This window comes from Chlorocebus sabaeus, chromosome 4 (genome assembly GCF_047675955.1).
Source record: "Chlorocebus sabaeus isolate Y175 chromosome 4, mChlSab1.0.hap1, whole genome shotgun sequence".
Lineage (NCBI taxonomy): Eukaryota > Metazoa > Chordata > Mammalia > Primates > Cercopithecidae > Chlorocebus > Chlorocebus sabaeus.
Genome location: NC_132907.1, coordinates 40,475,443 through 40,497,611, shown reverse-complemented (window position 1 = coordinate 40,497,611; position 22,169 = coordinate 40,475,443). Strand labels below are relative to the sequence as shown.

At 40.9% G+C, this 22,169-nt stretch overlaps 1 protein-coding gene and 1 pseudogene across 9 annotated transcripts in view; one reads left to right on the top strand and one right to left on the bottom strand.

Annotated features, from left to right (window-relative positions):
- Window positions 1-22,169, bottom strand: part of LOC140711510 (chondroitin sulfate proteoglycan 4-like) — a 119,652-nt gene that overhangs the window by 94,802 nt on the left and 2,681 nt on the right. For 2 of the 9 annotated variants that reach the window (XM_073014766.1, XM_073014764.1), the window contains exon 1: window positions 8,066-18,468. The exons of 1 other annotated variant lie outside the window; for it this stretch is intronic. In XM_073014766.1, coding sequence (XP_072870867.1) covers window positions 8,066-8,479 — 414 coding nt within the window. In that variant the 5' untranslated portion in view covers window positions 8,480-18,468. Of the gene's footprint in view, window positions 1-1,885; window positions 2,366-8,065; window positions 18,475-22,169 lie in introns of those variants that run through there. 6 more of the 9 variants (XM_073014767.1, XM_073014765.1, XR_012092771.1 and 3 more) reach the window with 6 other exon arrangements.
- LOC140711579 (uncharacterized) lies at window positions 262-1,577 on the top strand (annotated as a pseudogene).

Below are 22,169 nucleotides of genomic sequence, written 5' to 3'. Positions count from 1 at the left end.
GCTTTTCCAGCACTGGCTCCACTTGGTCAGTGTGGTTTTGCCTTTATGGTGGTGGAGTCCACCCCAGCTGTGGACCGCAAATAACCCTGTACAAAGAGGAATGGAGATTGCCTCTATCCACCTAGATTCATAGGCTGCCCAGAGGCAATCTTGGCATCAAGGAAGGGAGCACTGAGGCACACTGCACCATCAGCTTCAGAGGATGGCAGCCACTGATTTGTCCCATGGGTTTTTTTCTGGGGAACCAATCTGCCCTTTTGAAGAAAAGACAAAAGTAGAAAGGATGGTGGTGGACTACCTGGCAAATGGTTGTCAGAAAGGGAAATACATCCTAGAACCAAATGGTCATCACTTCAGCAGGGTTTTTTGAAGAATCAAATATTCAATGGGATATGAATGACAAGAGCCTACAGTGGATGGAAACTCTGTGACTGTAAGAATTGTGGAGAGGTCTTCAGTGAACAGTTTTGCCTTAAGACACACGTGAGAGCTCAGAATGAAAGGATCACTTCTCAGGGTAATTGTTATGGAAAAGATGTCCTCAGTATGCACAAGAAACCTTCTATTGGACAGGAACTTTCCAAATTAAATACATGTGGAAAAATCTTTGCTCTAACTGCAGGCTTTGCTATACATCTTGAAATTCTCAATGCAAGACAATCCTACAAATGCAAGGAATGTGGAAAAGGCTTTAAGTATTTTGTGAGCCTTGATAATCACATGAAAATCCACACTGGTGAGAAACTCTGTGAATTTCAGGATGTGGGAGAGCCATCACAGCTTCCTCACACCTAAAGCAGTGTGTAACAGTTCATACAGCAAAGAAATCCAAAAAGACTAAGAAATGTGGGAAATCCTTCACTAATTTTTCTCAACTTTATACACATGTGAAAATTCATAAAGGAGAGAAGTCCTTTGAACATAAAGAATGTGGAAGATCCTTTAGAAATTCCTCATGCCTTAATAATCACATTCAAATTCACACTGGAATAAAACCAACAAGTGTACATACTGTGGGAAAGCCTTCACTAGATCAAATCAACTTTATTGAACCTTTAAGAACCCACACTGGAATAAAACCCTATGAATGTAAGGAATGTGGCCAAGCCTTCGCTCGGTACTCGGGCCTTTCTACACATATATGAAGTCACAGTAGAAAGAAACCCTATCAGTATAAGGAATGTGGGAAAGTCTTCACTATGCCCACAAACCTTATTCAACATACAAGAATTCACACAGGAGAGGACCTTTATGAATGTGTTGAATGTGGGAAGACTTTCATTACTTCTTCCCATCACAGTAAACATTTTAAAATCCATAGTGGAGAAAAGCCCTTTGTATGCAAGATATGTGGCAAAGCATTTCTGTATTCCTCACGCCTTAATGTTCACCTGCGAACTCATAATGGAAAGAAACCCTTCGTATGTAAAGAATGTGGGAAAGCATTTGCTGTTTCCTCACACCTAAGTAGACATGAAAGAATTCACACTGCAGAGAAACCCTATGAATGTAAGGGTATGAGTGTTATCATTTAGCCCATCGGTTGCCATCTTTAATTATTGGCAATAACATCAAAGATTATCAGATTTGTCCTAAATGCCTTGAGGAGGTTTAACGGCTCATGGATTGGCCTTAGATGCCATCCCGAGGGTCTGAAATTAAACCTACAGGTTCTGAATACAACTCCTTCATGGTTGCCTGAGTCTGGGCATCTGTGAAGAAGGGTCATGGATGGTAAGGTCAGTACTGCAGGCTGCCTCACCTTGGTGATTAGATTCCTAAGATCATAGCATTAACAAGCTCTGTATGAGATCAGTCACACAGACTGGTCCCAGTCCCTGCTGGTTAGTAGCTGCCAGTGTGGCACATTCATGTCAAAATTTACCAGGAGCCAAGATGATGTAAGCCCCAGAGGTGGATTGTTAAAAGATGCTCCTCCAAAGGTCTCTTCTGTTCCCTCGGATCCTGCAGAGCATGGCAGGAATGAAACCATCCATAACTGCCAGTAAACTTTCACAGCCAATTATTTCTGTGTCCCCTTCTTGTAAAATCTAAGAACTGTGACAGCCTTGCTTGTTCTGCCTTGTATGTCTATTTTAGGTGGCACAGTCTAAGTGGCAGTGTGTCTTCTAGTATAATCCAGTCTCTCTCCTCATTTCTGTTAAGATGGCTGATATAGTCCATGAATCTCATTCATGATCTCTTTATCAGATGATTGTTCAGCCACACTTTCAGGAGTCTCTTCAGCACAAGTTCTCTAATTTTTGCAGTATGGATAGGCTGAGAATTTTCCAAATCTCCAAGCTCTGGTTCCTTTTTCCTCAACAATTTCTTCTGCAATTCAAGTCTCCTGTTTTGCATTTTCCTGTAAGCAGTCAGGAAGAATGAAATTTCCTGTGTACTTTAACACTTTAATTACAGGTCTTAGTGATACATACCTAATTTTATCTCTCTCAAGCTCTACCTTCCACAAAATGCTAGAATACTGTTCTGCCGAGTTCTTCACCACTTCATATCAAGGGTTGTCTTTTCTTCATTTCCCAATAGCATGTTCCTCATTCCCCAATGACACCTCACCAGAATCACCCTTACCAACCTTATTTCCAGCTTGCACATCAGCATTTTTCCAGCCTCTACTCATTTGTCAGTTTCAAAGCTGCTTCACATTTTTAGCTTTTTGTTTCTTTGTTTGTTTTTAATTACAATACCTCACTTCTCAGTACCAAAATCTGCCTTAATGAGCTCAGGCCACCATAACAAAATACCACAGACCAAATGGCTTACAAATTCATTTAATTTTAAATCAATGAGGTTAAAAACAGAAATTTATATGCTCATATTTCTGGAGGCTGGAAGTCTGAGATCAGAGTGCCAGCATGGTCAACTTCCGGTGAGAGCTCTCTTCCCGGTATGTAAATGCCCACTTCCTCATGTCTTTACATGATGGAGACCAACAAATAGGTTGGTCAGTCTGTCTCTCTCTCTTTCTCTCTCTCCTCTCTCTTTCCTCTTTCCTCTCTCCTCTCTCTGTCTCCTCCCTTCCATCTGTCAACATAATTTCATGATACTTCCTAAAGATCCTATTTTTACATACAGTCACACTGGGATTTGGAGCTTCAACATATGAATTTTGGGAGTTATTGTTCAGTCCAAAGTACTTAATATTATTCTTTTCCCTTTTAACATAGGCAATCACATAATCTGTAAATAATGGCTCTTATTTTTCCACTTTAGTTGTTAGGTTTTATCTCTCTATATATATTTTTTCTTGCTTTACTGGACTGATTTCAAGATCCAGCACAACACCAACTAAAAGTAGTAATACCAGCATAACTGTCTGCAATTCTGCTGAGATATGTGCTCCATTTTATTGGCTTGGCTGTAGATTTTTATTTTTTTATTTTTTGAAGAGGCTATCTCCAAAGGAAAGGTTTCTTTTTATATCCAGTTTTTACATGACGAATGATTTCTCAATATTTCATAATTTGTGAGGCTGAATTCCTCTTGAATTTATTGAATGTTACCTGTGCATCCTCAAAAAAAAAAAAAAAAAAAAAAAGATTAAGGAGGAACAAAGCAATTGAGCAATGTGGTGTAGCACAGAGAATGCTGGACTGATCATCAGAAGATGTGAGGTAAAAGTGCTACTTCTAACATGAAAGTGTGTTGTGAGTGACTAATTTTTGAGGTTGCTAATTGTGAGTGACTAAATGTTGAGGTTTGTTTGACAATTCAAACTGTTAAATTTCAGCTCTGAAACTTCTATTCATCCATTGGTTGGATTTCTCCTTTAGAGACATATGGACCAGAGCAACTATTAAGTTTGCCCAAATTTCTCTTTTCTAAACTAAATATGCATTGCTCCTTTAACTGTTCTTTGTATGTGAGGTTATACTTCCTACTGAGGTTATACTCCTATAATCCTGCTCCTTCTCCTTCAGAATACAATAGGTTTTTGTGCAACTAATAAAGGATGCTACGCATAACTAGCTAACATACACCCGCTGTGGACAGACTGTCATGAATTACACCGAAATCAAATTACTCTAACAACACAGATTTCCCTCTCTATAATAACCCAAATGCAAACATTTACTTTTACTTCTGTTATATTTTATCTTTTTTTTTTTTTTTTTTTTTGAGATGGGGTCTTACTCTGTCACCCAGGCTGGAGTGCAGTGGCATGATCTCAGGTCACTGCAACCTTCACCTCCTGGGCTCAAGCGCTCCTCCCACCTCAGCCTCCCAAGCAGTTGGGAAGACAGGCACGCACTACCATGCCCAGGGAATTTTTTGTATTTTTGGTAAAGAGGAGGTTTCACCACATTGCCCAGACTGGTCAGATTTCATCCTTTTAATGTTTGCTCTGAAATCGTCCTCCAGAGAATTAGTTATTCCTCTTGGATTTGTCATAACCACAACTTTGATCAAAATGCCTTTCATGTCTTTAAAACTCGGATGGAAATATTGAAGAGCACAGAATCAAAATCAGAGACCAAGAGGATTATAAAACTAAAAGGGAACTTAGCTGCAGTGAGTCTGTGACCCAAACATACAGCAGAGAACTTCCAAATCCCAAGAGTAGCAGAGCTTCTGAAAAAGTATGTGGGATTGTGTTTATTTTGATAAAATACAGCCAAAATTTTTAACAGTTCAACTTCGCCCATTCCTGTGGCGTACTTCCTCTGAGCAAAGTCTTTTGATCTTTCAGAGGTGTTTCTGACAAGAGTTGAAAAGTTCATGAAGGGTCTCAAGAGAAAGTTGTGTCCACTCATACACAGGTGCTATGAGAATTTCTTTGAAGTTCTGTGGGCAGAGGAATTCCAGATCATGGCCTGTGAGTGTGCTCCTGGAACATACTGTCTTAAGCTATTCGAAAACAAACATGGAAGATGGCTCTGAGCAGAAGGTGGGAGAAGTTTTAATGCACTATAGGAATGTAACTTTTGAATACCAGTCATGTTCAGAGTATTTCTCCTGGAAAAATACATCATTTCTTTAATGGAGTGGCACTTCCCAAAATGACATGCCATTTAATAATATTAATCTAAAGGCAAAGAGAGGGTATGTTGGGGATTTGTCTTTCCCTAGACTTCTAAAACTGGAACAATATCCGCTGGCCTGAAATTAAAGGATAAAACAAACTAATGGAAAATCTTGACAGATTCAAAAGTATTTGGTCCCCTGTCACCAACTCTGTTCGGGGACATACTTGATGCTCCTCTGCTCACACCTTCTCATCCCCCAGTGCTCCCCTCTCACTCCTTGCTCCGGGTCAAAGGTGAAGCCTCGGGCCCTCCCATACCTGATCTGCTGGCTCATCTGCTGTGCTCCCCACAATGCCTGCAGCACCAGCCACACTGGGTGACTTGCTGCTCCTTGGACACACCAGGTGTGCTCCTCACGCAAAGCTGTTGCTCTCGCTCTTGTTCTGCCTGAATGTTTTTCGCATATACACTTAGCTTACCTATCCATCACCTCCTCCGGGGTCTGCTCAGATGCTGCTTTCTCAACGGTGCCTTCCTTCACCACTCTATTAGAAACTGAATGTCAATACACACACACACTTCAGTAAAGGTGCCAGCACTTCCTTGCTCCCTTTCCTGCTTTATTTTTCTCCGTAGCATAAATCATTCAACATACCATTTATTTCATATATTTATTTTATGTATTGTTTCTTCCTGCCTCTCTCTTTCCCTCATCAGGAAAAATGCTCCCTGTGGGCTGGGATTATCACCTGGTTAGTTCACCAATTTATCCCCAGTACCTAGAACTGGAATCCCTGACACAAAACAGATATTCAAAAACTATTTGCTGAATGAATGAAGGGCAAGAATGGCCAGGGAATCTCCCTCTCCCAGTCACTAAAGGCTGCAGCCACTAGTTTTTAGAGGTTAGAGTCACTGTAAGTGAAATGACTGTGTCTCAAAACTTGGTGACCCCAGGAGTCATCTAGGGAGAGACAATATGAAGGGGTCACCTCAAAAGCAGGGACCCGTGACTTTGACTCTTCTCTGTGAACAAGGCTACATGACAACATAAACAGCATGTTGTCACAGCAGATGCATAGGGAACACCTGCATCTCGACACATACATTTCAACCAGTCATTCTTAAATACATGCCTCTTACGGAGCACAATTAATCATTGAATTGACCAGGATTGGACCAAAATTTAGTGCTCAGAAGATAGGACTACAATTTACAAACTACTCTTAGAGAAGTATTCCATTCAACTCACAGCAGAGTGGGTTTGAAATGGTCTTAGATGGGTTTGTCCAGCCTTTGAGGGAGAAGCCATGACTGAAAGACACCTGCACAAGGTCACTAAAGCATCACCTTCCCTGGGACCCCACCTGCATGAGGTCGCTAAAGTGTCACCCTCCCTAGGACCCCCGCTGAGGAGCACTGATGTCTAAGGTCTTTTCCAACCCTCAGTATTCTCTGCTTCTCCCCAGGGCTTCCCAAGTCCCCTGGTTAAGTCTAGCCTCCTTGACGTGTAATTCAGGTTACATCTCCTGTGGTCAAAGGGGAGGACTCCTCCACAGACTAGCTCCAAGTGCACTCTGCCACTCCTCCACCTCCTGGACAACTCCCCATCCACCTAGAATGCCGTTGGCCATGCTGTTCCCTTTGCTTGCCCTGCTTTTCTTCGTTTCCTCCTCTGTTATCTCCCTGCTCTTTCACTCTCTCCTCAAAGTCTAGCTGAAACAGTGTTTCCTCTGTGAAGGTTCCCCTATGCGCTTCAGTTAGCATCTTTATTCCCACCGCACCACTGTGAAAACACAATGTGAGAGGCAAGAAAAGTGCACCTTGTATTAAACCTGGTGCCCCTGATTGCTTGTATTTCTTGAGGATGAGGAATATGTTTCACTGACCATGGTAACTGCACACAGTAACTCGAACAAGATGTTTAGTAAATTGATTCAAATCAATGGATGCGTTGAAATTCTTAGAAGCAAAATGAAGCATCAAACATGTGTTCTTAGCTGACTAGACAAAGACACTCTAAAATGGTAGGTGGTTGTTAATGTTTTCCAACTTGGAGAGTGTATATTCCTAGGGTCTTATAAAGGAAATGATGGGGACCTGCAAGTTACTTTTCAGCATTTAAAAAGAAAGTAATGGAAATCATTCTTTTATTCATGATAAGAAAGTACAGTCTGACAATAAGACCATTCTAACCCAAAGCAAAGAAACATGACAGCAGCCTGCAGTTGTCCTTGGTTATTTTATGCTGATTGGATGCCAAGTTGGCAATTGTGCCCAGATCCCTGATTGCAGGGACTGGACCATTTTAACTATCCAGAGCTTATGTTCATCATAGGGTGTAATATGGAAAATGTACCATGTAAGCATCTGTTGGTTGAGTGAGAAAATGAATGAATAAAAAAATCCACCAATGATTAAAGCATACTAGTGTTAAATACCTGGGCATTACCCCGACATTGCTGAGAGGGACAGTGACAACGTGGCACTCATCTAGAACTGGGCAACCAGGATAGTGCAGGAAACCCATGGCATAGAAGCAAAAGCTAGAAAGCTAGGGATGTTTAACCTCAAAAAGATAAAATTCAAGGAAATCTGATAACCTTTTCTTTCAAATACTTAAAAAGCTTTTGTGAAAGGATGTGTACGATTTATTCTGTACCAGAATAGTATGATTCTAAGAGAATCATACTATGAATGAATCTAGGAGGCGTATGTTTTATTCTGTACCAGACGTACCTCTGGTACAGAATAAATCTGGGGTACTAGAGCCAGGACCTAGGAGAAAAAGTTTTTAAATGGCAGATTTCAGCTCAGCCTAAATAACTATCTAAAAATTGGAGCGTGTTTACATTGGAAGGGCTCATCTCAGCAAATAGTAAGTTCCCCATCACTGACGACGTTTAAGCACTGGCTGAATGACCTCTCTATAGGGATACTGTGGAAGGGCTTCTAGCATCTATTGGGAGGTCGACTAGACACCCTGCAAGGTCCCATCATTCCCATGAATCTAAATAATAAATAGCCATTTTTTCTCCTACCCAACATTCCCAATTACATAAACTGAGAGTTATTACCTGTTTCCCGATAAATTTCATTAGCTTTCCTCTTGGAAAATTAGAACTTCTGACATCACTGTATTTTGGTGGTTCAAGCAGAACAAATTCACAGTCAAGTCCCTCAAAATATTTGCTTGGAATTTTGAGGTAGTCTTCTAGAAGTGCTCTGGAGCCATCTTCTTGAACTGTGAAATTCTGCACCTGCAGAAGAATCCACTTAGGCGTGATATCGACCAAGATTTCGACTCTGCTCACAACTTGAAAACCATTCATCACATCCAGGGAAAAACAGTCCTGTTCTTGGTTGGGGGCTGTCTGCACATAAAGGATATTGCCATCCTCCACATCCGGTTGTGTAAAAGTCAAAGGGGACTTTTCATCTTCACCCAAGCTGCCCTCTTCTGGTATAAATTTTTGGAGGTATCGATGCATTGGTGGAGTTTCGACTATGAACACTGCCTCTGAAGGAATATTATCTTCATGCCCAGCCTTGAGTTCACACACACAATATATAGACACACACACAAAAAAACATACTAATAAACATAAAAGTCAAGACTGTTGATAACCATATTGTCTTATATTAACATCCATAATTGGCTTAAGTTGTACTTAGGGTTGATACACAGTTTAAACCTGAGTCTATTTTGGTGCCCATGCCAATATTTTTAATATCGGCCCTGGTCACAAAAAAAGTAATGGTCAGCAACACTTGAGTAGCTACTAATGTATCAACAAAGTGTCATTCACAGCAGCAAAAACCCTAGGACTCGAAGGTTGAGGTGAAAGAAGGTAGAAGAAGCAGCAGTTGGGTCAGTAAACTTGTAAGACCTTGAGAGGAAAGTTTTCATCCCCCATTTTAACTCGCTCAGCATTTTCAATACTTTTTTTTTTAATTCAGCAAAGTCCATCTCAAATTTGATTATAACTGATGTGTAGTCATTGGGCTGCATATGCCCCCTTGTGGTGAAACTTAAGTATAAGCTTTTGAAAAAGAACAAAAAAGCTAGTTCTTATTCAAAACTCACTATTCAAACTCTTATTCAAAACTCACTGTTTAACCCATTCTGATTTGAATTCATTTTTAATTAATTTTATTGGCTGCATCTAGCAAAAAAGTAAACTTGTTTGCAGTCCTGAGGGTAGATTCAGAATAGCCTGCATTTGTGGCCAGTCGTTATAAATCACAGCTTACACATCCCACATCCTATACAGCATTACCCAAAAGAAGTACACCCCTTCCTAACTCTGATCAGCATGGCTGTGCCTGCTGGAAGTTTCCAGTAGGAGCCCCAGGAAACCAGGTGGCTTTTGGTCTCACCTCTGACATTCCACTGGTCTAGGCTAGTTTTAACCATCATTTTCAGGATACTAAACAAAGCCACATTCAGAACTAAAAAACTATATAATATAGTGTTTGCAGCTATCTTAGGAATGTTTCTTACATTTGTTAAATTACTCCAAGTTTTTATACTGTGCTTCAGCACATCATAAATATAACTCAAATCAAATGAAGTATTGGCAGTGTTGCTATGAATAATGAATAAAAGATCTCTTAATTTACCATAATATATACCTCTCTTCCTTAGTCCAAGTTTTCACTGTACTAAACGTATACATGCACACGTATGCACATGTGAGCCCAGCTTTAAAATAAACCTGAGCATTGCTTACATTCCATTTCCAACTGCAGGAAAATTGATAGCATCAAAATCATGAAACCTTCCAAGTTTTCTTCTCAACGGCATCTATATTTTTAAAAATTCATTCCTAATACCAGGGGAGAAATCATCACAAAAATAGCTTTCAGAAGCAAACAGATTATTAGCGCCTGTGAGAATGAGAATTCTTGGTGTTATGGATAGGATAATTACCTACCTGGAGCCTTCCGGTATTCAGTTTTACTGGTTTTCTTTCTTCAACTACAAGAGTCTTGATGTGCAGAACCTGTGTGTGATGTGGGTGACCTTCCACACACTTGAACACAGGCTCCCACTCCCACCTCTAAGCATGTGGCTTTAACTTTCACTGTCAGGTTGAATACATCAAAGTTGCCACCACCATTATACCTATAAATCACACATCATCAAGTCATCCTGAGAAAGTGAGTGGGAAACAGAATGATTGACCAGGATCCTGCCATGCTTTGGGGCCTGCACAACGTGGAATTCAATCTTGTGGTCTGTTCTGACATCTTGGTTTGTGGTGATACTTAGGTTGGCCGCTGTGAGGCTGCCATCCTTTCCTCTCTGTATGAACAGCCCCGTGTTGTTGGCTATCTGGACATAAGGGTCTGACACACTGACCTCAGGAACAGACGATGTGTAGTGGACACCATCTGTCACAAACAGCACAAAGCGGGCCGAGTCTGCACCCTGATGCCCAAAAAGCACGTGCCCTTACCACAGGTCCTCTTGCCTGAACTGGTAGAGTTTATAAGTGGGGTCGCTGGCTCACACCAAATCCCCATTTGGGATGCCCCGCCGGGTGTACAGCAACTGCCCATCGTCAAAATCTAAGTCAGGGTCATGGCAACAGAGATCTGCCAGGGTCAATAAGTGCTGGTCATTCCGCACAACATGAAAGACCTTATCTCTCATGCATACTGGTTTCTCATCATTCTTTAACCAAATGGAAACGGTGACTTTTATTTCCGTAGATGAATGCTCTGAGTCAAGATCCCTGACTGTTCCCCTAGTCCTTTGGTGAAGGCCACAACAAAGAACTACTCATCACCCTCAGTTTCAGAGTCATCTTGAACATACATCAGCTGTTCACTCACTTTGTCTTGATTTGTGAACATAGTGATATTGTCATTTCTTTCCAGAGAATCAGACAAGCTAAGCAGTTTCAACTTCCCATGTTGAGGGCCTTTGGAGATTTTATATTGGAAGATCTGATTGTCCAAAATTTGAACAAACAGTTCTGATTTTGAAATTAATTTCCCTTCTCCTTCTTTTAAAAATAATCTGTTAAAATAATGTATGTCTTACCTGCTTTAAAGTTGATTCTGAAAGTATAATCTTTTGATTCTATCTATTTTGCAACAACCAAAAACCTAAAAGTATCCTGTGAGTCTTCCCTTGGCTTTTCCTGAGGTTCACAACTTATCTTAGAGTCTGTAATATTTTTTTGGCTGAAGATTGAGTTTGTTTTTAGAACTTTATTGCCAAGTAGCAATTTTCCTTTCTTAGATGGGATCAGTAACTTTAAAAGTAGTTCCCTCTCAGCTACTTCTACACACTCTGTTGCAGCCTGCAAATGATCAGAATTCGATATGTGCTTGTTTAGTTGACTGATCTCTAGAGGAACATTTTCAGAAGGATAAACTTCAGCCATTGTGTTGTAACTGGAAATATCAGCTTTTCACCAACTTTTCCTTCTATGTTAACTTTAAATTTAAAGTGATATGTAACATTTTCTAGCTGCAATTCTTTGAATGTACTACAGTACCGGACCTGACTCTGATCAACAGAATACTGAGAAAAGGAACTAACTTGTCTCAATTTCCCACTTGACCCTCGCCGCTGGATCTGGCCATACTGAGGTGGATGAGTGATGTCAGAGCAGGTCTCCATCTCATGCCATTCACCATTAACTTCCACTGACAAGTTACTCCGTGTAATCAGAGGAGTGCCACCCTGTTCTATGACCACACCAATTCTATTGGCCACTGCAAAGTCCCAAGGAACAGCCATGATCCGCAACACTGCTGTATTACTAACCAGCTCTTCATCACTTGCTCTCAGAACAATCTGAGAGTTTTGATGACCCCTGTGCACATAGAAAATGTTGCCATCTCTTAAATCTTCATGTGTAAAATGATTAATGGCTTTCCCAGGATCATTTGCATTTTCTAAAAACCCAGCATCTGAATTGAAGTTGCCAAGAACTGAAATACTAAGACTCAAAGAATCTGTGTCAGAGTCTGACATGTCTGTCATACTTAGGGTCAGTTGTTTCTTAGAGTTCTCAAATAGAAGAAGCAAGTTTCCTTCTGGTACCTTAAGGTACGGGGGATCATTGACTGGAATGACAATAATGTTAAACATATGTGGAACACGTTCTTGCAGATATAATGGCATTTATTTCTTGCTATTGGAAGAAACCAAAAATGTAAAATAATCCATAGGTTCTTCTGAACCTTCGTGGACATACCAAACTTTTCCTTGCCATAAGTCTAACATGGTAAAAGCCATCTCCATTTCTTGCTCAGGTGGCACATCTAATGGAAGGAACCCATGTATAGGCCTTTCCTGTATTTTAAATAGTATTTGAGAATGATGGATACTCAAATCCTTAAATTTCATATGCAGCTTCATGTGCCTTTGTTCCAGTAAGGTCCACCTTCTTGGACCCCCAAGTTACTCAAAACCAAGAAATTGCTACTCTCATCTTGAAGAAAAGGCTTGATGACCTCAGAGATGACAGTGGAAAGGAAAACTTCTGACTAAAGCAGATTTTCTATCGCTGTTATGGAAGGATTTGTGTTGACAACACTCTCAGTTTTACACCAGCAGAAATACCTTTGAAAACAAGGGCATCCCTTAATGCTCTTTTTTCTGAATTGGCTTCGAAGCTTCTTAAGCACCCTTTGAAAGAGGTTTATCGAGCAAATTTCCCAGGCACAGAGGCAAGTTCTAACCTCTTTACTTCTTCCCACATTTGGTTATCAAGACCTCCCACAAAAAGGGCTCCTTCAGATACAAATGGTTTGCTTTGCAAAGGCAGTGACTTCCTTACCTTTTTTTCATCTACTGTTAGGTCCAGATACTCCCCTGTGAATTTGAATTGAATAACATGCCTCTTGTTGTCACTGACAAAACTAAAAGAAGAAAGCTGAGTTTTACTTTAAGCCTTTCTACACAAGGCTTCAATAGACGTTCATCTATTTCCAAAGCAAGAAAATCTCCTTCCTTACCCAACTGAAATGAAAGCAAGGCTTGCTGAGTTACAGTTTGCAAAGTAAATTCCAATAGCCCTTGTCCTTGCACTCTCCATTCTGGAAAAGTGGCAGAGAATCTGGAGCTAAAGAAATTGATGGCTTCATCCTCCCCTGCAAAAAAACTCATCATTGCATCCTAGTGACACCTCATAAACCTTCTTAAAACCAGGGTAAGATCTAAGGGATGTAAGGATCTCCCTCTGGTTAAATACCACATCTTTCATACATCCTCAAAAATTGGGGAGCTTTCCATCCAGATAAGGTACATCGAGTGCCCTGTGGCCTCCTACGTAGATTCTATGTTGAAAACTCAAATTACGCATCCCACCAGCTGCCATTTGGCCAGTTGTCTCATAACGTTTGTCAATAACAAAGGAAATATTATGCTTAACATAGCGCAGTTCCACAAAATGCCAAATAAAGTCATCCATATGAAATCTCTGCTCAGAAAGGAGCATTTGTTCACTTGTACCCAAATTTACTCTCACCTGAAAAAGAAAGAATCATAATTAATCAATCCCATCTCACTTTTCATTTCATACTGTTTTATTGAGAAAATGGGGCCTTTCACAAAAGAAAAAGAAGAGAGAAATTTGGGCATGAAAACTCTTCCCATGCTTATAGATTACATACTAAACTCAGAAAATATTAAAGTTGAAATATTTAAGACATGCTAGTAAAACTGGAGATCTCAACCTATACAAATGGCCCATCATTTTATTCTAGTGAAATAACAGCAATCAATATATGTAGCTATTTTGTTCTCTTTCTCTCTCACTGCTTTTCTTTCCAGCAATTCTATGCTTATATGTATTTTAAAGATTTAAAATCATACCCGTAAGGTTCCTGATTTAAGTTATATTATACAATAGTCATTTGTCCGAGCTGCAAGAAAAAGTAAACCCTGTGGTTTGCTGGTATGAAATTTTAATTGAAGAGATAGCTCAGAGGAAAGTTCTATGATGTAGAACTCCACATAGCTTTCACCATAAAAAGATGCTAAGGGGAAAATAACAAAAGAAGTATGTTAGTAAATGTATTAGGCAATGACTATTCCACTTTATATTATTATCTCCTTTCAGGGACTGATCCTGGTGAAGAAAGTTGCCTTTCCCAAGGCCATATCTGCTTCCTGGGGTGACCCAGAAATCTGACATGGGTTATAAAAAGCTCAGTGTTCTCTCACCCCAACTCTGGAAAGCTCTGAACAGTCATTCCCTCTTCACAACTCTCAAGAGAGGTAGCTGAGGCTTAAACTGAGATGAAATTGCGATTCAACTCCTCCATCTACCCCAGAATGCTGCTTTCCCTTCCACAGGAGTTGGTCCTACAAGCTTTCTCTAATAAACCTCCTGCTTGCTAAGTTCCATTTCAGATTCTGCCTCCCCAGAAGCCCAACTTGTGACAACTGGTACTGGAAGTGGTCTGAAAAAGCAGATGCTAAGATAAGATTTGGAGCTGGACCACCACTACTCAAATGGTAATTACGACGCTGTCACTGGTGGTAGGTGAACCACAGAGAGCCCTGGCAATGACTGCAGACTTCACTGGTGGTGAGCTGGCTTGGTGTAAGAGCAGAAAGGAATACATTAGGCCTGGCTCTGAAATACTGAGGTATTAAAAACAAGGCAAATACAGAGTAAGTATGAAGACAATGGAATTGGATGCCTATTGCCAAGCTTGAATGAAGCTTTGGAAAAGATAAGGAAAAGCTAGGAAAGATTAGTTGACAATTACAAACTAAGTATGAAAGCCAGAAGACCTTCCTTTTAGCAAAGTCCTTCTCATCTCCTACAGCAGGAGGGCAAATAAGCTGAGACTCAGACCCAGGAATTAATCATCAGAGTAGTCAAGCTCCAAGCAAATTTTTGGGGAATCTAGCCTGCAATATCTACTCCCCTCTCTGCTCCTCTGTTCATGTCTTTATCCTAGAACCTACCAAGTTGCATTGAAATTTCTTATTTATGCATCTATCTCCTGCACTATTCTGTAAGTTTTCTAAGATCAGGGATCATACCTTTTATATCTCATCTCTTCAGTACCTAGCACAGTGCCTGGCACGCAGGTGGTGTCATAGTTTCTGTTGGTGTCCCATTTCGATCCCTTTTAACAGGCTGGTGCACCCATCCTTCAGTTGCTGAACTGCCTTATCCAAAAACTCCAGTGAAATCACATCCCCTACCCTGGAGAGCAATCCACAGCCACAGATTGATTGGAACTGAGCTATAAAATATGTAGAACTCTGTGTTGCCATTCATATTTCAGATTCCCTTCTGGGATCAGGCTGAGGTTACATCAGCTGAAACCACATCTTCGCTTGGCATCTTCTCCTGCCTTATCCTGCTTCCCTCACTTCCTTACATTCTCTACTGGGAAAAAATCATTCAGTGATTCACTAGCACCACAATCCCTCACTCAGGCTTTCTCACTAAGGAAACTGACCTAAAACAGGCAAGCAGTAAACAAGCATTTATTGAACCAAACTATACTGACCTAGTAGACCCCTTATTCTATAGTTGAGTAAACTCAGACTTAGAAAAGCTTAGGGACTTGCATAAAGTCATCAGTTGGTTAGAAACAGAGCTAGGACACAAACCAAGCTTTCCCCACCATCAATCCAGTGTTTTTATGAAGACAGGAAGTTAATACAGAGATGAATATGATCCCTACAGACTCTCCCAAATATGCATAAGCACCCTTTTCTCTCATTAAAATATGCATTAATAATTAAACTTAATAGAACTAGAATGTAGAGCTAGGTCATTAAAGTTGACAGATGGCAGTTACATACCCACTGGCTAGCTGAGTTTATCCTCCAGGCCTCCCCATTACTGAATGCCCCCACCTCAATTTCTGACAGATTCAGAGGCTGTATTGTTAAGTTTTCAAAACCAGGAAATGTTTTCTAAATCATAAAAGCTACCGCTGAGAATGACTAAGTAACATTAATAAACAATATCCCTATATTTTCCCACGTTTCACCTCCCTGGCACTAAATCAATTCTAGTCCCATCTGGTGGCCAGAAATTTCCATTGCCTCTGGAGAAAAGCAAGGAACTAGGTTAAAACCTGGTTTGACAGCCTGAAGCCGGTTCATGTCCTCACATACCTCTAAGTAGATCCTATCTTTTGCAGCCCCTAATAAGTGTCTCAAAATAATAATAAAGAGCAAATAGAAACACGAGTGAAATTGGCCCCCGGAAAAAGAAACGTGATCCCTAACTTCAGCGAAGAAAAAGTGTGATTTCAGCATTAGTGAAACAAAGTTGAGCGATAATCAGATAACCTCTTGGTTTTGCGTGCTTAAAGAAATGATTAAATGACTGAGAGGGAGCCAGAGTCTTCCACTGGTAAAATATATAAAACATTTAGTTTGCTCTGCAATTTCTCCCAGGAGGGTGATTTTTTATTCATTATATCCTTCTTAGAAGTGATTCCCATTCCTTCTTCCAAACTACATCTCTCTGGTTTTTGGTTTTATTTTGGTCTGTGCTTTTGTTGTTTGGCTTACTATTTATAGAGTGCCTACTATGTGCCAGGTATTGCCAGGAGTTGAAGATGCAGAATCAATAAAACAAAGAGGCCTGTAGCCTACCAGAGAAGAAAGCCACTTGGAAAGAAGAGTGTGCACCCAAGTGATATTAGAAAGTTGGTCCATCAGAAGTACCTCTGGGGTCACCTGCGATATGAGGGAGGGAGCAATCCAACTATAAAGTGTCTCTCCCTATCCCTAATCTATAAAGTGAGATTAGTGACTTCACTTGGAAAGGGGCAGATTGAAGTGGCCTATCCTATGCATGGGTTATTCTGTCCACAAGTGATACCAAGCATCTTATTTAGTACTGAGGATTCAATGGTGAGCATGAGAGACTGCTAATCAAGTTATTACAGTTGCTTGATTATTAATTGAGAAACACACAACAGAAGCACAGGGCCTAATCAAGGTAGGTGTGGAGTCAGGGGGTTTCAGGCAATGGTTTCTGGAAAGACCTGAGCGATGGAGCAGACAGGAAGACAGGAGAGAAGAGAGAGAGGTGAACACAAGCACCTGAAGGTCCAGTCTGGCTGAGGGCAATGTGAGGAGAGGACAGCCAGGGTGGAGGCTGAGGGACGTGAGGGGTCACGGGGCAAACGTCAGAGAACAAACCCCACTTTGTCCTTCTGAAAGGCCTTCTCTGGCCACTCTGTTTAAAGTGCCCTCACACACATACATGCAAATGCACACAGGTCGGTGGCTGGCTACTCCTTTCAAGGCCCTTATCATAATCTCTAATTACCTTCTGTATTTGCTTTCTTGGTTATTATCCAGCCCCAAGACCACACCACCCCAAATAAAATGTAAGATTCTGAGGCCAGAAGCTTTTGTTAGTCTTGATCACTGCCTAATTCTCAGTGCCTAGAACAAGTGCCTGGCAAACAGTACTCACTAAATAAATGATGGTCTTGGAAAGCAAGTTAAAAAGGTCAGACTACATCTGCAAAGAGGGCTAGATAGGGAACAAATAGGGAAATGCATGATCAGATTGCAGTTTAGGAGATGATTGGCTGACACGCAGACTCTCAGCAAGTAGCTGGGTCTAGGGAAAGGGAGGAGAAAGGGTGGGTTCAAGAAATATTTAGATAGGACTGTCAGGGTAGGGAGAAGGGAGAGGACAAAGGGGCAATTCAGACTGATTTCTAGGTTTTGGGCTTAGTATCCACTTACTAAGTGGAGACAGGGAACCTGGGAGGAGAAGCTTTGGTTTCATTCTGTATTGTTTTGTTGATGCATATGTGACAAGAAATTCTCAATGAACTTCTGGGGAGCCAGCGAATGACTCACCAACTGGATCCCCATGGACAGGGAGGGCCTTATGAACATGTTAAGGAGGTTGAACCTTATTCTGAAAACAATAGGCAAGCATTAAATGATTTTCAGTTGAAGAGAGACAGATCAGTTTGGGGTTTTAGAAAGATCAATCAGTCTCATAGCTATGCGAGTTCAAAACTAGTGTAGGATGGAAACTGATTAGAAAGTATTTCAAAAAAGATTTTAGATCTCCTTTTATGGAAAATTAGAATTACCTTTTCATATTGTATTTTCACTAATTTTATAATTGTGCCTCTTTATGTACTGCTATTCTTCCAAATATATTCTGCAGATATCATAATTATAACTTATTTTCAAAATTAAAATTTAAAAAAAAACTTCCGTGATAAATTATTTGCATTACACAAAGTCCTAAGATGAGGTCTTAAGAGGAGGTCTTGCATTAATAAAGCAGCTCTTACTTATGTTGTGTCATCTGAGATTAGTGACTTCACTTGGAAAGGAACACCACACTTTGCATTACAAATCTATCCTTAAGAATCTCAGCAGGACGTGATGGCTCATGCCTGTAATACCAGCACTTTGGGAGGCCAAGGCAGGCGGATCACCTGAGGTCAGGAGTTCAAGACCAGCCTGGCCAACATGGTGAAACCCCATCTCTACCAAAAATATAAAAAATTAGCAGGGCATGGTGGTGTCCTGGCTGCTGCTTGGGACCATGCACAGGGCTGTCCTCTGGACTCTGGAGGCTGCACTCTGCGATCTGAGGTTAATAAATGGAAATTGTCATAATTTTTATACTGCTATTTATAAAGACATCACTTATAAGGAACTTAAAAAACCTATTGAATTCTAAAAATATTACATTAATTGATGTTAGAGAGACATGGGAAATTCTGGAGTATGGAAAAATCCCTGGGTCTATCAATATATCATTGGATGAGGTAGGTGAAGCTCTACAGATGAACCCAAGAGACTTCAAAGAGAAGTACAATGAAGTAAAGCCGTCCAAATCTGACAATTTGGTGTTTTCTTGTTTAGCTGGAGTGAGAAGCAAGAAGGCTCTGGATGCTGCAACATCACAGGGTTTCACAGTGCTCAACACTATGCTGACGATGGAAAGAATGGGTAACCTATGAATTTTCAGAGAAGAGATAAGGAATTTGAATTTCTGGAATACAAGATGCCTCTTTCCTTGTGTACATGCAGCTTAGGATAGTGGAATGAGCAAAATAATAAAAATCTAGTGCTGGCACCACTGATTATGGTAAGGGGAATTTTGTATAAGTCAGTTAGTTGTTGAATCATTTTCTCATCTGTAAACCGAAAATGCCACTCTCCCCTGAGATAATGCATGTTACTCGCCATGGAAATATAAGGGTTGGGATTCTAGGAATTAATTTTTAAGTAGCTTAATATCATTCAATAGTATTCTGAAAGACCAGGTTACTTACATTACCTAATCATGTATGACATTTGTGTTAGTATACCTTCTATTCGTCAAAGAGGCTATGAGCTAGACCTGCAGATTAACAAGCAGATGTAACCTTTAAAAAAATCAATTAATCTGGGATCCAGAGAAGTAGATGAAATTTGAACAATGAAAATACATTAACAGCTTCTAATGATTTATAGCAGTGTTATGACCAGCATGGTAGTGATGAAATTCATAATTTAAAAAATTAAAATATGATTATATGGGGATAGATAATCAGGACAGTGGTTGCTGTTCTAGAGGGAAGAAGATTAACTGGAAAAGGCAAGGAGGAGCTGGGCACGGTGGCTCAGGCCTGTAATCCCAGTACTTTGGGATGCCGAGGCAGGCAGATCGCTTGAGCTCAGGAGTTTGAGACCAGCCTGTGCATGGTAAAATCCAGTCTGTACAAAAAAAAATACAAAAAATTAGCCAGCCATGGTGGCACGTGCCTATAGGTCCCAACTCTTTGGGGGGAGAACTGAGATGATCACTTGAGCACTGGAAGATCACTTGAGGCCAGGAGGTTGAGGGTGCAGCAGTGAGCCAAGATCATGCCACTGCACTCCAGCCTGGGTGACAGAGTGAGACCCTGTCTCAGAAAAACAAAAAAAAAAAAATTGAAAAGAAAAAAAAGAAGGCAAGGGAAGAACTTTCTAGGGTGATGGAAATGTTCTGTATCTTGACTGAGGTATGGATACATAGGTATATACATTTAAATGTAAATGACTCCCACTAGCATGGGTAGCACGGGTATATTCCTTTGGAATATTAAGTCCTATACTTGTTAGTGTGCTAATGTACTGGTGGCAAAATAAACCTGTTTTTCTCTTGTCAAAAAGAAAGAAGGAAGAAAGGAAGGAAGGAGAGAGAGAGAGAGAGAGAAAGAAAAAAAGAAAGAGAGAGAGAGAAAGAAAGAGAGAGAGAGAGAAAGAAAGAAAAGAAAGAAAGAAAGAGAGAGAGAGAAAAAGAAAGAAAGAAAGAAAGAAAGAAAGAAAGAAAGAAAGAAAGAAAGAAAGAAAGAAAGAAAGAAAGAAAGAAAGAAAGAAAGAAAGAAAGAAAGAAGGAAGGAAGAAAGGAAAGAAAAGAACTCAGCACAAACATCCAACATGCCCTGGGAAGCTCAATCTCCTTTATTCACTGAAAGCAAACCCCAACAGGCAAAATTAGAAAAATCTCTGCCACAAAACTCAGGCCCACTAAGATTGTTGCTCCATGGCTACAGGACAGGCAGGTGACCAGATATTCAGAGGGCTGGAGTGAGGGGAAAGCTCTGGTGCCACATCCCTCTGCTGACACTTTTGGAGGAAGGCAGAGGAGAGTGTGCTAGGCCCAGGCCCACAGTGAAGATGCAAATCTTGGGTTTCCAGGTACAGCCAAAGCAATCTATAGCCCTAGACTTCTTGCTTTGCAGAACACAACCCACCAATCTCTCATCTATTCATTCATTCTCTAAATATTAGTTTTCCTGAAACTATTTTGTACTGAGATCTTAAGTAACAAAAAGAAAACAGCAGGTACCCTGCCCTTACTTCCTTTCAACAGGGCATTCCCCAGGACCCCATGTCCACTATGCATGGCCATTCAGATTGTGAGAAGAAGCTATTCCCGGAGTCTCTGATGTAAGTAGCACCCACTGGAATTCTGCAGTGAGGCAGTCCTGGTGCCCAGTATACCCCAGTTGAGCTGACAACTCTCTCTTAGGTGTCGCAAAACCTATGTCCTATCCTGTATGCCCCATGTGTGGCAATTATGTGTTCCTGTGTTCGTTGCCCAGCTAGCGTGGGAGTTTGCCAGGCCCCAGTCACAGGCATGGGAGTCAGTGCTGTAGCCAGGCTTGCTCCCCACAGGGACAGAACCTTCCCTAAAGCCCCTGGCCTAACATTGGTGGCTCTTCCAGCCCCTCATTCCTCTCTGATGGCATCGCCATCTCATGCCTCTGTAGGATTATACGGCCGTTGAATTATCTCTTTTACTAAGACACAAACTCCCTGTATAAGTTTCCTGTTGCTGCTATAACAAATTGCCACAAATTGAGTGGCTTAAACCAACACAAATTTATTATCTTACAAGTTCTGGAGGTTGGAATCTAAAAGAGGTCCCATTGAGCTAAAATCGAGGTGTGTGCAGGGCTGCCTTCCTTCTAGAGGCTCTAGGGGAGAATCTATTTTCTTCCTTTTCCAGCTTCTAGAGGCTACCTGCTTTCCTTGGCTTGTGGTCCCAGCCAGCAATTACACTTCTCCAACCTCAGCTTTCCATCTCCTCCTCCAACTCTGACTGTCCTGTCTCCCTCTTAAAAGACCTTTGTGATATTCAGGGCCCATTCAAATAACCCAGGATCATCTCCTCATTTCACAAATATAATCATATCTACAAAGTCCCTTTTGCCATATAAATCAATATATTCACATATTCAGAGATTAGGACATGAACATATTTGGGGAGCTGGTTTTCTGCCTATCACACTCCCCAGGGGCATTCTTTCCTTCAGTCACTCGTATTTAATGAGCATCTATTATCTGTAGGTTACTGGACTATGTCCTGGGAATACAGAGGTCAATAAGGCAGTAGCATAAGGGCCTCTGGAGCAAAGGCCGTGAGGGTTTTATGGTGATTTGTATGTCCTGTACAGCCCTATTTAAAAAGAAAAAAGTTAAAACCAGGAGATGTTAAAGTAAAACATGGACTTTTTGGCTTCTCTAGAAAAATCAGATGGTCAGGGCACCTTGGGACTCATTAGTTCCCACAACATAGCAACTATGTATGGGGTGTGGATGCTTCAACCACAGGGTACCCACCACTCTGTGTCACCTCCTGCCACACTAGCGGCTGCTTGGCTCACTATGACTCACTGGCTCCTGAAAACATTTGGGTTTGGGCACCACAGCTTTGG